General features: G+C 38.9%; 1 protein-coding gene across 16 annotated transcripts in view; it reads left to right on the top strand.

Annotated features, from left to right (window-relative positions):
* The window catches only part of LOC104587548 (exocyst complex component SEC10b-like), an 80,917-nt gene that overhangs the window by 29,829 nt on the left and 32,216 nt on the right, over positions 1 to 18,872 (top strand). For all 16 annotated transcript variants that reach the window (XR_016077415.1, XM_088889838.1, XM_088889835.1 and 13 more), the window contains 6 exons: positions 3,696 to 3,864; positions 3,946 to 4,022; positions 4,154 to 4,252; positions 4,360 to 4,450; positions 14,932 to 15,017; positions 15,124 to 15,297. Coding sequence is in view for 15 of the 16 variants with exons in the window: in XM_088889838.1 (XP_088745964.1) it covers positions 3,696 to 3,864; positions 3,946 to 4,022; positions 4,154 to 4,252; positions 4,360 to 4,450; positions 14,932 to 15,017; positions 15,124 to 15,297 (696 nt within the window). In the remaining variant the exon portion in view is untranslated. The remainder of the gene's footprint in view (positions 1 to 3,695; positions 3,865 to 3,945; positions 4,023 to 4,153; positions 4,253 to 4,359; positions 4,451 to 14,931; positions 15,018 to 15,123; positions 15,298 to 18,872) is intronic.

Genomic DNA, 18,872 nt, shown 5'->3' on the forward strand with positions numbered 1-18,872 from the left:
AGCCCGCCTTCTAGCACGACTGCATATTCATGGGCTGCAGGACATGGAACAGAAACGGGATTGGTGGACAGACTAGAAAAGGATTGCTCCCGGCCTCCCTCTCATGTTCCAGAGGTTGGTAAACATCTGTCTCCCTTAGTTGGTTGGAAAGTATTTCTGTCATTTGGCCAACCTGGTAATTTTTTCCCTCTACCCCTGGTTCACCCCTAGATGGTGTGTTCCTGCTCAGCTTTCTGTTCTCCCGGTTTACCCCTTCTGATACTCCTTGCACACTCTGTAGACTTGGAAATGAGTTGACCCGATTGCAACCTACACCCTGAAATAAGCTAGCAATATTCCACCCATCCACATCACCACTAGCACAACTACCTTCGTCGTTTACACTGCCCACACTAGTACCATCAGCAGAAAGGTCCTCCGCTTCTTCATCTCCTTCACTGCACTGCGCCCATCCTTCATCCTTCTCTTCCCTCTCTTCAGTTCTGTCCCTAACGAATCTTGGATTCGGCCTTTCTGAGGAGCGTCGCAGTTGGCTATGCTTCTCCAAACATCGCCGGGAAACCCACTGCAACATCGGTTTCTTCTCCATCTTCCGCCGCTGCGCACAAACCCACTGTCTATCAGCGCCCCAAGAGAAGCCCCTTTGCCCCGACCCACGTGACGACTTAAGTTATCACGTGGGTCCTTCAACCGGATCCCCCTTTCAGTGTTACGCCCACCCGACCCGCCCGCATGACCTTTTAAGTTGTCACGTGGGTCCTTCCAATTCTGTCCCGGCTCAACCCTTACCCCGCCCGACCCACCCGCCACCTTCAACGGCTCAGACCAACCCTTTCGGCTCCTCAACCCACCCTGCCCTTTCGCAACGTCAGCAAAGGAGGAGAATCCCGCCATTAAATTGCTTAATTCAGACCTATTTGAAAAATTTTCCTTAATGGGATTTCTTGTCATTTGGTTTTCCCCAACCGGCTCAGTAACCCCAAAAAATCCTTGCGTCTGCTCCACCTTTTTGACTCCCAGCAAACGCCCTCCACGTGTCCACCACCCCGCCAGTTCATCATCTTCTACCTTAGGAACACCTCCCCCCCACGACCATTCAACTTCAGAGGCCACCCACACCTTGTACCAGGCATCATCCGAGCATATTTCAATGACCCTCGGCAAGTTCTCGTGCCTTACACCAGCAACCTGTAACTCCACGGCACCCAGAAATCGTTTATCAGCTTTCATCAAGATGCCTCCCAGACAATGCACAATGTGTTCAAGAACAGAGTTCCACCAGAGGTGAAATGGAAGGCCTACAAGCTTCAGCCGGACACAACCATCTTGGACTTCGACTTCATTGCAAAATGGACTCCAGTTCTGAACCTGTATCAGAACTCCATCCACCACTACTGCTTTAAAACTTAGCTCCTGGTCGCCTACATCAAGCACAGCTTCGTCTCTGCAAAAGGGAACAACAAAGCTTCATTCCCAGATCCCAACTCCCCTGCCACAGTACACAGAACCCTTCTCCAGTCTGTCACTCCTCTATCGGCTACTAAAACCCTTCTTTTCTTGGATTCGAGGACTAGACGCGCAAGCAACCACCACTTCGGTCGGAGTGCCTTGCACTTCTACGCTCCCAGAGAAACTAACCGAAACTGCCCCTTCCTGACCTTTTTTACCCTGGTCTTTGGAGAATTGATCAGTTCTCTTCACCCCCTCTGCTCTCTTCACTTCCAAGGCTACAAGAAAAGACTGTAGCACCTTCACAAAATCCATCCACCCTTTCCGTAGCTTCCCTTCTGGCACACACAGTAGTTGCTTTCCATTTGTTCCGAAAAACTCCACCACAGAGATAAACCAACCCTTTCTGTTTCTTTTCACTTCTGTTACATATTTCTTACTTGGTACAGTCAAAGAATTTGTCCATCCAATCACCTTACCAGAGTTGATGGCCCCATCTATGAAACCTTTCAACCAGACTAAGACCTCCTTTGACACCAACACAGTCGCTCTGTTATTCTCTCTGATTTTCAAAACATCCTCACCTTTGATCCTTTCCTCTTTGAACTTGAAAGTCTTGGCTTCGATCGACACCTCATACCTCCACCTTCCTACTACTCTGAACCTGCTCTCGTCCATTCCACCTTCCTCAGCCCTCAACCCTCAGAGACTGCTACTGTTACCCTCTCACCCTCTTGTACACGTCCTTTTTATTCATAATCAAATCAGTTACCTTTCTCTCAGGTAAACAAAAAGAAAAAAGAGTTTAGGGAATCTCTGGCAAAGAAGCAGCTCTCCCCACCACGGATCCTCCCAGAATCTAACAATTCAGCATTGTCAATTTTTGGCTCGGGTACAACTTTAGTGAGACAATTGGCCAGCTGATCTTTAGACCTCACAAAAGGCAAACAAATCTCTCCACTTGCAACCCTTTCTCTAATGAAGTGCCCACCAACCTCTATACACTAAGTACAATCATGCTGGACAGGATTGTGGGCTATGTTTATGGCAGCTTGTTGTCACAGTATAACATTGGAGTATCAATCTGTACTCCCATCTTTGTCCATAAGTTCTTCAACCATAACAATTCAGAAACTCTATGAGCCATTAATTTTATACTTTGCCTCTGTGCTAGACCGGGCCATAGTTCTCTTATGTTTATATATCTTGCTGCCACCCAAGCAGGGGCACACTTGTCTGTCCATGTAATATTGTGTAACTTTCAATTAAATATCAATAAGGAGCTGGGAGAGGGCTATTGGCCACCCATTCTTCTCTTAAAAATGTTTTCTTCTCTTCTCCAAACTAGGGCTAAGAAACTTCAAATCATACACATCAAATCAGCATTTCACCATATCAATGATCTTGCCACTTCCATCTTTGAATGATATCATTCATATAAAAGGGTGCAAAACCTCTATGGACCTTACCTAGTTTACTATGTTCATTACAATGTTATTTGTTTCCTCCCAAACAGTTAATAGTATGGCAAGCATTGTCTACCCTCATGGCCTCACAAACTTTCCACACCTGCTCTAGTGAAAATTGTCTCAATGGAGTCAAAATCTCATCTTAGTAAATTCTAGCTTACCTGTTGGTATTGTCAGTTGTTCTTCAGTTAACTGGTTCTTGCGGTTGTGAATGCAGCGTGCTAGCATTACTACTTAGAAGAGGAAGAAACCTGCAGGCGCAGTTGTTATGTTAATAAAAAGAATTCAAGAAAACCCAAACCCTGAAACCAATGTCAATTGATAATACCTGTTTCCACTTTTATAGATCTGAGGATACGTTGTTGTTTGGTGGGCTACAAATTGTGGCTATTCAAACCTCTTTTCAACTGGCAGTGGTATTCCAAATTTCCAATAACTAAACGGTTCAATCCATTTCAATTCATTAACCCTAAACAAATATCAGGATCTGGCTTGAATGGATCTGATTTGAATTTGAATTGGATCAAAATCTGATCCATTTGCAGTCCTAGTTACTTGTCATTTGACTTGGGCCCATCCATATGTTGGGGGCATCTGTAGTACATTCAGTAGCTATACATGCTAGAGAAAATAGTAAAATGAAAGAAAATTACATTAAAAAAATACCCCGATGCAAAAGGAGAAAGGAATTTTTAGGATAAATTTTGACATTTAGAAGGGAGTCATTTGAGTGGGCCAATTTTTTTTGTTTCTCAGAATTTCTGTTTTTCATTGCAGTTTAACAGGGGCACCAGTGCTATGCAACATTATGTGGCAACTCGACCCATGTTTATTGATGTGGAGATAATGAATGCAGACGCCAGGTTGGTTCTTGGTGATCAGGGGTCACAAGCTAGTCCTAGTAATGTTGCTCGTGGGCTTTCTTCAGTGTACAAAGAAATCACAGGTTTATATGATCTTTTATTATGATCAAGTAGGAAATTACCTTCTTTAAGGGATTTGATATATTTTGGTTGTTTGCATGCAGATACTGTAAGAAAAGAAGCTTCCACAATAATGGCTGTATTCCCTTCTCCTAATGAGGTCATGTCAATTCTGGTGCAGGTATACAAGAATGGTCTTCTCTTCTTTTTTCACCATCACTTTTATGCCAAAACATTCAGAGAAAATTTATATTTCAGACCTGGTTTAGTTAGTGTTCTATTGTATAACAACTTTTCTGTGATTGCATACAGCGAGTTTTGGAGCAGCGAGTTACAGCTGTTTTGGACAAGGTACTGGTGAAGCCATCCCTTGTGAATTTGCCTCCTGTTGAAAAAGGCGGACTTTTACTAGTGAGTAGAATTTATCTTGTAATGTTCTCTAAAACTGATTCCATTATGAAGTTCCTATCAGGTGTTGGTTTTTATTATTTTTATTGCTTTTTTTTGTGATGCTGCAGTATCTTAGAATGCTTGCTGTTGCATATGAAAAGACACAGGAATTTGCTAGGGACTTGCGAGCTGTAGGATGTGGTGATTTGGATATTGAGGGTAATGTTATAACATCAGATGTTTCTTCCTCCCCTCTTTATTTTGTAGAGTAAAATTATTAAAAGCTTGACAGTTTCTTTTTTTTTTTTCTATTTTTCAAGTGACAAATGGCTCATGCACAAGATGAATGGTAAGGTACTATGTTGAGTCTAGAAATTATACACGTATTACAAATGTTGGATGTAACTGAGCAAAACAAAAGCATGCTATTGATTGTACAAGAGGGTACTTAGGACTTAGGTCTCAGGATTCTATTAAGGACATTGGTGGCGTTATCCTTAGGTTGATAGAGAATGTCGTCTTTGGGACACAACAATCAGAAGCTTATTAATATTTTTCACTTGGATTGAAAGTGTAAATTGTGACTCACACTAATGGTTGTAGGTCTATGTAGCCTTTCAACCAAGGTTTAAAATGTCGATGTCGGTGGAATTGTCGGTCATCCAAATATAAGAAACATGTCGGAAATGTTGGAAATATTGTAAAAATTATGGACATGGTGGAAACATTATAAAATATGAAATTTATAGAATGATATTTTATGAAATGACAAAAGAAGCATAGGTACACCTTTTTAAATTATTATCTTGTTCCAAGTTATTAAACAAAACTAAGAAACTAGGGTTATAGACAAAAGAATTGTTCTGAAGTTGCCTTGTAAACCTTAAACTTTAGAACTTCATGATATATAGAAATAGTTAATGCAAAATTTAAACTCATAGAAAATGTAAATGGTTGTAACAGATCAACCAAATAATCTACTAAAAAACAAAAACTATTACTTAACTTCATGTTTGAAATGAACATTGAGCTAGCTCAAAGTTGTAATATGTAAGTTAGGTGGACAATAACTTGTTAGTTCACATATTTACAATATTGTCACCAACTTATGTTATAATACTATTTCTTGTACTCCAAATAGTACTGGTAGTGTTCAAAAGGAATATGCCAATTCTAGTAAAATTACATGTTGCTACCCATGGAAGTGAAAATGGAAATATGTCGTGGATACTGTCTCTTGTACTCCATGTAGATCTGGTAGTGTTCATTGGGGAAATGTCGATTCCAGTAAAATTTCGTATTGCTACTCATGGAGATGGAAATATGTCGTGGAAATATTAGGGAAATTAGGGACATTTTAAACCATGCTTTCAACTGGAATCTACTGTTCTGATTTATAGAAGCTACACTTTAAATGATAGAGCCTCAAGACATGGTATCAACCTCATAGATCAACAATTCCTATCAAAGAGTTTTGATTCAAGTAAGTTATACTTTGTTGTCCACCTAAGGAGAATTCCACCACAAACCCTTTCAACTGGAGTCTTCTGTTCTGATTTATAGAATCTATACTTTAGATGATAGATCCTCAAGACATGGTATCAGCCTCATAGATCAACAATTCCCATCAATGGGTTTTATCCAAGTAAGTTATCCTTTGTTGTGCACCTAAGGAGAATACCACCACAAACCTTCTTATCTACAAAAGTTTTTTTTTTATTTTTTATTTTTTTATGAATAATAAAGTATTTCATTAATTTTTTTAAGATGGGTTTTACAACTGATACAGCATTTAGTTTTCCCAAGAGGCGTGTGATGTATCCTCAAAAAACAATATAAATTACACTAGCCCAGAATAATTGACCCCTATTCACCCCTTGCTTAGCTGGTAGGTCTGCCAGCCCATTTGCTGATCTTCTCTCCCATTGAACTCTGACTGTTAAATTAGAAGTTAGCCATTTGAATCTTCTCAATGCCTCCCTGAAGGGCCAAACCGCTGTCTCCGGTTCTATAGACCAGATTTCTGAGGTTCATCTCTTTAGTGATTTGAATCCCCTGTAAAACAGCTTGGACCTCTGCATTAACTGCATCCCCCACTCCAATTGGACCAGAGAATAAAGCCACTATCTAGCCCTCTGCATTCCTGAATACTCCCCAATCCCAGAGGGCCCAGGATTACCAAGGCTGCTGCTATCAAAGTTTAGTTTTGTGAAACTTTCTTCTGGGGGCTTCCAGGCTATAACAGGTTTGTCCTTAACCGAAGAAGCTTTAGCAATTAGTTTCTAGTTTCTCCAAATGTCTTCTTATCTGCAAAAGTTGGTACTTGAGAGGTGTATATGGCTATGTTTTTCTATCTCCATTTCCTAAGAGATGAAGCAAGAACTTCCTGAATCAAAAACTTCCAAACACTTCTTGATGTTTACTTGATATTTTGAAATTTCCTAGTTTTGATGAAATACCAGGGAAATTTCACCAATTTTGCCAAAACCATTTGGAAACAGTCGCAAGCATAGAAAATTTTTGAATCGCAACTTTGCATAATTATGAAAAGGGTATTTAGATTTTCTAATCTAGAACTTTCAATCAATAAGCCTAACTAGGATTTTATAATACATGGCTCTTTTAAAAATTTTAATTAAGAAATTAATTTAGTAATTCATAATAATCATAAAATTATATCATACTACTGGTAATAAATAATAATCAATATTTTTCTGATATGGGCAAACAATTCAAGATAGAAATGATTTTAAAATCTCAAGTACAAGGAGTCATCATATAAGAGTTATATTTGGTTGTTAATTATACTCATCTTTTAAGTAAAGCCATCTTATGGTCTCTCTCTAATGTAGGAAAAAATGATAGAATATTCAAGGGGAAGTGAAGAAAGTAAGATGATTGTGGAAATTGTAGAGAACACTAATGTGGACCCCACTAAGGTGGTCCCCACTGTTCGTATGTCAGCAATAAGTTATAATTAGGATTAGTTCTTTATGATAAGATTAGAACTAGTCTTTTATAAGATTAGGACTAGTCTTTTATAAGATTAGGATAAGATTAGGATTAGTCTTTTTTCAGCTTTATCTTATCTTATCTTATCTTGCCATGTAAGCAATTCAGTCCTTTTACAAGTATGATACTATGTATATAAATTTAAGAGGGGGGCGGCTGTTTCAAACATCAACCAACTCTCTTTTATCAAAATCTTTCTCTCTCTCTCTCTCTCACTTTTCTCCCTCTTCTTTTCTTATTTTTTTTATTCTCCTTTTAAGTGTTTGTTCAATCTTGAGCGACTACTTGGTATCAGAGCATTTGATCTAGGGTTTCTCATGTGGAATTAATTCAGCCGACCACATGAGAATTATTTAGGGCTGAGTTTTTCATTCGACTGATTCTTGGAGATAACAAGAAGTCTTCAACAACTGTCCAAGGATTGGAAAGTGCTCCTTGTAATTAGAAAGAATCAGAGAAGAATTAAGTGATCAAGGTTAGGTCTTTGATCAAGATTGGAGGTGCCAATCAGATTTTTTGGTTCTCTCATCAAGACTGAAGTTGGCGATCAAGAAGATTTTTCTCCGAGATCAGTTCTGTTTCAGAAGTTTCTCGGGTTGATCAGAATCAAGATCAGTTTTGAGCAAACTGAAGTTGGCGATCACAATTTCAGGAAGATTTTTGAATCAAGATCAGGTTTTTTCAGAAATTCCTGGGTAAGGTCTTATTCCTTCTTGAGGGCAACAGCAAGGATAGCTTAATTTGTGAGGTATGGCTATATAGAATTTTTTTTCTTTTTCTCTTCTAGGGTTTTAAGAGAAAACCCTGAAATCCAGGACTGTTACTATGTCCGGATAAGAGATTAGACTTGTTTTTAAGTTTGGTTGCTATCAGATTTGTGCTCTCTGATCTCTGTTTTTGGAGTTCTGTACCTAGGCCAACTGCTATTAGTTCTCAGATTTAGTAGGCTGATTGATACATTGATACAGTGAATTGGAAAGTTTTTCTCTCTAAATTTGATTTTTGCTTCTAGACCTACTGTCGTTAATTTTCAGACCTAGTAGGCTGATTGTTACAGTAAATAGAAGGTTTTTTTTGCTTAACCCCTAACCAAGAATGGAGTTCAAGCACCAAGGGGAGGGTGTTTTTGGGACTGGTTCAGGTGGCATGACTGAAAACACCTTCTAGATTACAACTGTAAAGTTTGATGGTTCAAACTACTTAGAGTGGGGCCAATCAGCCATGATGGCCATTGGGGGAAGAGGAAAACTGAACTATTTGTTGGGAGATGTGAAGGAACCAAATAAGGAGGATCCCACTTATGCTAAGTGGATTCAGGAAAATTATTGGTGATGACATGGCTGTGCAATTCCATGCAGCCACACATAAGCCGAAATTACTTATGGGCAAAAACAGCTAAAGAAATATGGGATGTTGTGAAAGAAACCTACTCTCAGGTCCTTAATGTTGCTAGGGCTTATGAGCTGAAATGTGAGGTTAGAAATCTCAAGCAAGGTGAGAAACAAGTTTCTGTTTATTTTTCAATCTTGAAATCCCTGTGGCATGAAATTGACCACCTTGAATCAATTGAATGGGAAAGTCAGAAGGATGCACAGATTTATAGAAAGCAAATTGAAACTAATAGAGTGTTTGAGTTCCTGGCTGGTCTAAATTCGGAATATGATATTGTGAGTCAGCAATTGTTGACAAGAGAAAGTGTAACTCTGTCCCAGGCCTATTCCTTAGTGCACAACGAAGAGACTAGGAGAAAAGTTATGCTATAGCAACAACCTTTTGAATCAGCTCTGGCAGCAGTTAAGCCCAAATCTGGGGGTGATAAGGAAAGAGACATGAAGAAGGAAGCTAAGAAGGACCTGGTATGCGAGCACTGCAAGAAACCGAAACATACTAAAGAGACCTGTTGGAAGTTGCATCCACATCTAGTTCCAACAAAACTCAGAAACAAAAAGGGGAATGCAAATATGGTTGTTAACATTGATAGTACAACCTCGTCTAGCACAAAAGGCAATCTTCTAGACACTCTAGCTGCTGTCCGAGTTGCTCTAATTCAGCTGGAAAATGAAGTTGGTAATTCAGCTCCACCTCCTCAGACACCATCAACACCCCCTATCTCAGCTTTTGCTCATTCAGGTAATCGGGCCTCATCTCACCATGCCTCAGCTACAGGTAATACAAACATTCATGGATAATAGATTCAGGAGCATCTGACCATATGACTGGCTTGCCGTCACTATTTAGTACCTATCACTTATCTTCAGGCAGAGACAAAGTGTCCATTGCTGATGGCTCCCTCGTTTCTATTTCTGGCAAGGGAGACATCAAGTTGTCTAATGCTATTTCCTTATCTTCAGTTTTGCATGTTCCTAAGCTTAGTACTAACTTGCTTACAAAAAACCAGAATTGTTCGGTAACCTTTTTTTCCGGATCGATGTGTTTTTCAGGACCTGGAGACAAGGAAGGTGATTGGGATTGACCGTGAGGAAAATGGAGTCTATCTGCTTGGAGGGAGTCCTCATTGGGAAGATAGTGAAACTAAGAGGTCTTGTGTTTCTTAGTTTGTTGATCAGGCTATGCTTTGGCATAATAGGATGGGTCATTTATCTTTTCGGGCTTTGAAGAGTTTGTTTCCTAGTTTATTTGAATCTATTCAGATGTCTAGTTTGAAATGTGAGAATTGTGAACTTGCAAAACACTGCAGGACAACTTATTCATTATGTAATAATAGAAGTAATATTCCCTTTGAAATTGTGCATACTGATGTTTGGGGACCTTACCATACCACTGCCATGGGGGGGGGGTATAGATGTTTCCTACTGTTTGTTGATGACTATACTCGTTTTTCGTGGATTTATCTCATGCGTTCTCAAGATGAGGTTCTAGCATTAACTCAGATATTTCATCAGATGATTTTAACCCAATTTGGGGTCAAAATCAAAATTTTTAGATCTGATAATGCGAAAGAATATTTTGCAAACCCATTAGCCTCCTATTTACTTGAACATGGGATTATCCATCGGAGTACCTGTCCTCAAACACCACAACAAAATGGGGTTGCTGAAAGAAAGAATAGACACATATTGGAGGTAGCCAGAGGCATTATGTTTACCTCCAATGTGCCTATACGTTTCTGGGGGGATGCTATTCTTACAGCAGTGTATCTCATCAATAGGATTCCTTCACGGGTTATTGACATGAAACCTCCATTTACCCTCTTATATCCTGATAAAAAGTTATTTACCATTCCCCTTGAAACCTTTGGTTGTACATGCTTTGTTCAAATTCTTGGCCCTCATCGTTCCAAGTTTGATCCTAAGGCCTCAAAATGTATTTTCCTTGGTTATGCACAAACTCAAAAGGGATATTGCTGCTATGAACCTACTTCTGAAAAAAGATTTGTCTCAATGGATGTCACTTTCTTTGAAGATGTACCCTATTATCCAAGGGTTTGTCCTCAGGGGGAGAGTAGTAAGGTTGGGATTAACTCGTCAGAAGTTTCTTCACCTATCCCATTAAGTGAAGAGGGGTGTAATGGGGAGGGCTGTCAGAGATGCAGGGATGTGAGAGTCTATCATAGACGATGGAGATAGGTTGATTTCGAACATCAACAGTGCAGGCCAGTCCCAGTCTCCTTTGCAGATCCAGATCCTGGTACCACAGTAGCCCCAGTTCCTTCTGCAGAGCCAGATCCAGGTACCATAGATACTATAGATGAGAGACATCTCACCATGGAGCCTTCACTTTCATTAGATGATCTTGATCTTCCCATAGCAGTTCGTAAGGGCAAGCGTTGTTGCACCACATCCACAACTCACAACATTTCTCAGTTCTTGTCCTATGATCATTTGTCTCCCTCCTATAAGTCTTTTCTCGCATCCATTGCTGATGTTCCCATTCCCAGAACAATACAGGAAGCATTGGAAGTACCGGAATGGAAAGATGCAATAAAAGCAGAAATTGATGCCCTCATTAGAAACAATACTTGGGAGATGGTTGATCAGCCTATAGATAAGAAACCAGTTGGATGTAGATGGGTATTCAGTGTGAAACATAATGCTAATGGTTCTATTGAAAGGTATAAGGCCCGGTTAGTTGCAAAAGGATTTACTCAAACATATGGTATCGACTACTTGGAAACTTTTGCACCAGCATCAAAGATGACCACTATCAAAGTCTTATTATCTCTTGCAGCCAGTTACTCTTGGCCGTTGTATCAGATGGATGTTAAAAATGCCTTCCTCAACGGAGACTTGCAAAAAGAAGTTTACATGCAGTTGCCTCCTGGATTTTATGGTACAAAGACAGGAAAGAAGGTTTGTCAGTTGAACAAAGCCTTGTATGGACTAAAACAGTCCCCCAGAGCTTGGTTTGATAGATTTAGACAAGCCATTGAAAGGTCCGGATATGTACAGGCCCATTCAGACCACACCTTATTTATTAAGAGAGTGGATTATTCCTTAACCTTGCTTGCTGTATATGTGGATGATATTGTAGTAACAGGAAATGATAATATTGAGAGTGAGTCCCTTAAGCAACTCTATCAAGAGTTTGAGGTAAAAGATCTGGGAGAACTACGATACTTCTTGGGCATTGAGGTAGCCAGATCCAAGCATGGGATTTTTGTTTCTCAAAGAAAGTATGTTCTTGACCTATTGGAAGAAACAAGAAAGTTGGGTGTTAAGCCTACTGACACATCCATTGAACAAAATCACAAGATCAGTGCAGAGGGTAGAGTGTGGTTAGTCAATATATGCACTCTCCTAGGACTACTCACCTCTTTGTAGTTGAGAGGATACTAGCATATTTGAGGTGGTGCCTAGGCAGAGGCATTTTATTCAAGAATAATGATCACATTAAGATAGAAGTTTACACAAATGCTGATTGGGCTGGGTGTGTTGATGATCGAAGATCTACCTTTGGATATTGTGCTTTTGTAGGAGGTAACCTTGTCTCTTGGAGGAGCAAGAAACAAAATGTTGTTTCTCGTTCTAGTTCTGAAGCTGAATATAGGTCCATGGCAAATGGTGTAGCTGAAATTCTATGGTTGAGATCATTATTTGAGGAGTTAGGTATTGTTTATGAGAAACCCTTGATGTTGTACTGTGATAATTAGGCTGCCATCAATATAGCCCATAATCCGGTACAACACGACAGAACTAAGCATATTGAAGTGGATTGACATTTTATTAGAGAAACGGTTACATCTCAAGAAGTATCTCTTCCATACATCACCTCTGACATGCAGCTGGCAGGTCTTCTCACCAAGGCGGTTTTAAGGAAGAAGTTAGAGCCAGATCTATGCAAGTTGGGAATGACAAACATCTATTCCCAACTTGAGGGGGAGTATAGAGAACACTAATGTGGTCCCCACTGTTCGTATGTCAGTAATAAGTTATGATTAGGATTAGTTCTTTATGATAAGATTAGAACTAGTCTTTTATAAGATTAGGACTAGTCTTTTATAAGATTAGGATTAGTCTTTTTTCAGCTTTATCTAATCTTATCTTATCTTGCCATGTAAGCAATTCAGTCCTTTTACAAGTATGATACTATGTATATAAATTTAAGAGGGGGGCGGCTGTTTCAAACATCAACCCAACTCACTTTTATCAAAATCTCTCTCTCTCTCTATCTCTCTCTCTCTCTCTCTCTCTCTCTCTTTTTCTTCCTCTTATTTTCTTATTTTTTTTCTTCTCCTTTGAAGTGTCTGTTCAATCTTGAGCGACTACTGAAATTGTAATTATAAGTGCAGGAAATTGAGTGAAATACCTCAATTTCCATGGATGACATCACAATAGGTTGGCGTTGGATAGAAAATACCTCAAAAACAAGACTTTGGTTTAAGAGGTACGGATTGTGGAGGCTACCATTTTTTAGATCAGGTCAAGTAGAATTTTGATGGATGCATCATTGGAAATCCTGGTCTATTATGGAGGCCACCGTGATTGTGTATATGCTTTTTAATCTTATCAATTAAAAAATTCTGTGTTGCTGATAAAAAAAATCCTGGTCTATTAGGTATCGGAGGGGCATTTAGGGATGATACAGGAAATATCATGTCTTATCAATTGGATGATGGATGCATTGTTAATAGGCCAAAACGCACCGGGGAAAATTCCAAAATTTACCCAAGAAACTGCTATTTGCTAAATCGCACCATAGAGAGAAACCTTCTCTCCAACCTGGATCAAATTGGGGATTGGATCATGATGTCTCAAGCCCAAAACCAAGAAAAGAAGATTATCTGATGGAGAAACCCAACCAAAAGTGTAGCTGGTTAAAATATGGTGTTCACAGTACAAACTGCCACCACTTGTTGATCCTGACAAGCAGCTGCAAGTGGCACAACTTCAAGTCTCGCTTCAATGGATGTTCTCTGCAATTCTCTGATCGACCCCTAAACTTTTGAGCAGTAAATCAACCTTCAACAGATGCTAATCAAATGAGCAAACAGGTAGGAATAAGTCTGGCTCAATAGACTCAAACAATTTAAGTTAGTGAGCAGTGAAGGGGGAATCACAATATGAAGACTATCTTCTTCAATGGCTGAATTGCATAGGGTGTATAGGGTAGATCAAATCTGAGAGTGGAGTCTTAAAATATACTTTTAAATCCATCTAGGAAACCCTAATTCATACCCCAGGCAAATAGGAAAGATTTCTAATCAGCATCTTCCAAATTTAGCTACAAATCTCTCTATGTGCCAAAGAGTTCTATAGTTCAGTGAAAAGAGAAAGAAGAAGCTAAGAAGAATGTACTGATAAAAAAAGCTAAGAAGAAGAGATAGGAGAAATAAATTTGAGGAAGAGAATATCGAATAATTGGAGATCCAAAGATTGGACAGGTGGTGCCCTTATTATTGTTGACATCACTTAAAAATGAAAAGGATAAAAAGACACTTTCACTCCCTGTGGTCATAACTCTATTATTACAACACTCCGCCTCAAACAGTCATCAACAAGCTTCTGGAATTACTTCGGTTGAGATTCAGCCCAGAACAGGTGAGAAAGGTGCACCTGAAGAGTTCTTAGGTCCAGAACAAACTTGTTTTCTCCATTCTCAGTCCATTGAACACAGAGGATGTCTTCAACCAATGAAGAAAAAAATATACAGAGCACTGTTTTGCTCTGATACCATGATTTCAGCAAGGAAGAAGGAAAGGGAGAAGAAGGAGAAGAGAAGAAAGAGATGTGAGAGCCAAAAGTTCGGGCTGGCGGAGCCAGATTTTGATTATATAGGCTAGGGCGACTGTACAAAATAAAAAAGGAGAAAAGACATAAATGTCCTCTGCAGCACATAGTACAAACTGCATCATGGTGGAAATACAAACTATCATTAAGAATATGTATCCAGCCCAAAAATGGGTGTGGACAGATGTCTCATAAATTTTTAATGCAATATTTTCCACAATTCCAATGAATGTTTAATGCATAAATTTTGATTGACCAGTTTTATTTGATATAGTAGCAAAGTTCTAATGCTATGCTTTCTATTTTGGATATAACATAGAAGTGTTCATTGTTTGAGCACAACAGGCTTTGATTCTCTAGTGATGGAATTTATAGATAATAAGATATTTTAAATGATTAATGTTGGTTGAGAAGTTGCTTTTATTGTTGTTATCATTATACCAGATCCTTGTAGGTCTCTCATTTTCTATGCACTAACAGTAACCATTTTTGTTGTTTTAGGCCTTATAGAATCTCTATTTCTTTCTCACATAGATGAGTATCCTGACAACGAGCAGGCTTGCCTAAGACAGCTCTATCAGGCAAAGGTTTTTAATCCAAAACTTGTCTTGTTAAGCTACAATTCCATTTTGGCTTAATGTATTAATTAGATGTAAGTTTGTCAATAGGCTAAATCTTCATATGCCTTGGCAGATGGAAGAACTACGTGCAGAAAGTCATCAGCAATCTGAGTCAAGTGGGACAATTGGACGCTCAAAGGGAGCTTCAATAGCATCTTCACAACAGCAGATATCAGTTTCTGTAGTGACTGAGTTTGTGCAGTGGAATGAAGAAGCAATTTCAAGATGCACTTTGTTTTCTTCTCAGGTAAAACATAGTCAATTGCTTGCCTCAATCTTTCAAGAAATTTGGGCATTAAAATTATAATTTATAAATTAATGGGAAAATGGTCTCTTATATACCCTTTATGCACTACAAAAATGGATGAGCATGATCTCTACAAAATTTCAATCTTGAGAAGTAACACATTGATGTATCATGCATGAAGTCATTAGAATGTCAAATCTACTTCCAAAGTCATCTGTTAGTCTTCCTTGTCTTTGTTTTCTTCCATGCTAACAATATAATGTCATGGATTGGGTGTTGAGTTTGTGTTAACTTGTTTTCTGATGGGTTAGCCATGCAATGGGTGATTAGGGAATCTATTTCTTAGGCTCAGTTGTAATTCTGGTCTTTATCAGTTTTTGGGCTCTAGCCTCTGTTGGGGGAGTTAAGACAGTTTATCTCCCCCTCTTCGTAATTAATTATTTTGTTTGATTAATGAAAGTTTTTTTATTGATAAAAAATTGGGCGTTAATTCTGAATTTGTGAAATCTTTGCTTTCTTATGTTGTGCTTTTATTGGTACTCTCTTCATGCTTGGTTTCAGTTGGAATGAAGAGTATATGAATTTTGGGAGAATAGGGTGTGTTATTGTTCACAGCCAAGAAAATTCTCATTTATCTTAGAGAAGAGAAATTACATATGTGCCCTTGAATGGGTGACCAAACATATATAAGGAGAAAAGAAATAAATACTCCTACCCACAATGCTAATCTCAAAACACCCCCTCAAGCTAAGTATAGATATCTATCATTCTTGATCTCCTAGGTTTCTATCAAGCTTTGGCTTGTGGAGGGTGGAGGCCCTTGGTAAGACAATTAGCAAGTTGATCATCTGACTTAACAAAAGGCATACACATTTCTCCACTAACTATCCTTTCTCTAATGAATTAACTGCCAACCTCAACTGATTGCTTTTTACTTCTCTAAGATATAACATTACTTCCCACTGATGCACAATAAGTAGAGGTAGATCTCCTATCGTCCATAGAACTTACCCAATCAGCATTAGTAATTTAGTATAGGGCTCGACCTTGAGATTCCCATGGTTGGAATACAACATTCCTTTGCCTGGGCACCCCTTTAAGTAGGCAAGGATCCTGTTAACTGCCTGCATATGTGAAAGTCTGGGGTTATGCATTTGCTGGCTCACCACACTCACGGCATAGGATAAATCAGTTCTGGTCAAGCACAAATAAAGAAGCTGACCAACTAGTCTCAAATAGACACTCTTGTCTAGAAGAATGTCTTCATCATTAGCATTTAGTTTATGATTTGGGTAAATAGGGGTTTCAACTAGTTTGCACCCTTCCTTTGATCTCAAATTCAGAAGCAAGAAATGACTTTATTTGGACTATTTTGGAGTTATCATCTTCGGTGATAACAATGTTATCAACATATACATAGAGTCACTAGGCCATTAACTCTTCTTATGAAGAGAGTATGATCTACATGTGATTAAATGAACCCAATTTTAAGAACAATGTTTCTAAATCTATCAAACCAAACTCTAGGAGGTTTTTTAAGCCCACAAAGGGATTTCTTCAGACAACAAACCTTCCCCCTACTGTCAGGGAAGCTTACTCCTGGGGAAGATCCATGTCGACCTCCTCTTGAAGATCTCCATTGAGGAAGACATTCTTCACACCCATTTGGTATAAAGGCCATGAATACTGAGCATCAAGAGATATAATCACTCAAATAGAGTTCATTTTGGCAATAGGTGCAAAGGTCTCTTGATAGTCAATCCCATATGTTTAGGAGTATCCTTTTGCCACCAACCTAGCTTTGTATCTTTCAATTGAGCCATCTTCCCAGTGTTTAACTATATACACCCACTTGCAACACCTTACCCTTGGGAAGAGGAACAATCTCCTAGGTTTGGTTCTTTACAAGGGCCTCCATCTCTTAGGTTCATAACATCCTTCTACTGAGAGGACTGCACTGCATTTGTAATGTTACAAGGAATAGAAATAGAGGAAATGGCAGAAACATAAGCATAATAGGAAGGTGAAAGGGCATTATAAGAAACATAATTAGTGATTGGATAGGTATTGCATTTCGTTTTTCCTTTTCGAACCGCAATGGAAAGGTCAAGGTTAGGTATTGCATTGTAAGGTATGAGGTTTAGTAAAAGTGGGAATAAGAAGCTCAAAGCAACAAGAATCTCAGGTTCAAGGTTGCTTTCAGAATTACTTGGAGCCAGGTGATCAAATTGTCAGAGATAATTAGCCTTATGAGTAGCCTTCCTTCTGTGCTCTATGAACCACTATTATCAAGAACGTTGCTGAGGAACAAGGGGAGGAGTAAGAGTAGGAGTAGGAGTACCATCACTGCAAGTGTGAAGAGACTAAAGAGGAAGATAAACCTGGAATATCTACAGAGACAGGAACATGAAGACAAAAAAAAAAAAAAAGAGTCTGATCTTCACTAATATTCTCCCATTGAATAGAAGGATGAGGTGACTAGAAAAAAGTAGGCTTAAAAAATGCAACATCCTTAGACACATACCGTTGGCTAGAGTTAAGATCAAAGCACTTGTACCCTTTTTGGACTAAAGAGTAACCCAAAAAAAACACTTGATAGACTTGAGATCAAGTTTGAGGTGAGAGGGACTCAAATCGTGGACAAAATAGCTGCAACACTCTTGTGTAGTCTATAGTGGTAGTTTTTTATTATTTACTATTTAGATTGGAAGTGGGGACCACAACACTCTTGTTGGGTCCTTTTTGAGAAGTTATTTTAATTGTTTTGTGCCATTTTATGTGTTAGATGCCCTATAAGGGCACATTGGTCTTTGTACTCTTTATTATTTTAGACTATAAATAATAGTGAAGAGGGCAGCCAGCATTATTGCTCTCTTTTCTCTCTCAAATCTCTTCTCTTTTCTCCTTTCTTCTCTTATTCTACAAGAAATATTCCTTTCTTTTACAAATTTTTTTCTTTTTTTATTTCAGCACTTTTCTACTTGGTATCAGAGCTCAGCTAGGGTTTCTTGGAGTTTTTTCCATGCAGTCCTAGATCAGCTAATTGCATGAGGAGATAAAGGGCTGATCAATCTATTTTAGATTGCCTAGTTCTTTGATTTTTTGGTGTGATTTATTCATCAAGAGGGTGATCTATGTTTTGGCATCAAAATCAGGAAGAACTGGAGTGGCCAATTCACTTTTCTCTTTGGTGGGAGACAATGGGAGGAGAGAGATTTCTCTCCGGATAAGGTTTTCTTCTTCCGGAAAGGTCTATTACCTTCGTGTGTGAGATCGATTTGATCTTGGAGGCTCTCTACCTAATTATTTTCTACTTTTGAATTGTTTGAAGTAAAATGGAGAGTTGGAGTACCGAACAGAAGTCCACCAGTAACATGGGTCTGGGTGTTGGAGGTAGTAGTGATATTTTTGGGTATGAAATTATTACTATAGTGAAGTTTGATGGTACAAATTATCTAGAATGGGCACAATCAGTCAAGATGGCCATTGGTGCTCATGGGAAATCGGGGTACATCATTGTGAGAAGAAGAAACCTGAAACAGATCCCTCCTGATGGGTACAGGAGAATTACATGG

Source organism: Nelumbo nucifera, chromosome 6 (genome assembly GCF_055504915.1).
Source record: "Nelumbo nucifera cultivar China Antique chromosome 6, China Antique-T2T, whole genome shotgun sequence".
In the NCBI taxonomy this organism is placed as follows: domain Eukaryota; kingdom Viridiplantae; phylum Streptophyta; class Magnoliopsida; order Proteales; family Nelumbonaceae; genus Nelumbo; species Nelumbo nucifera.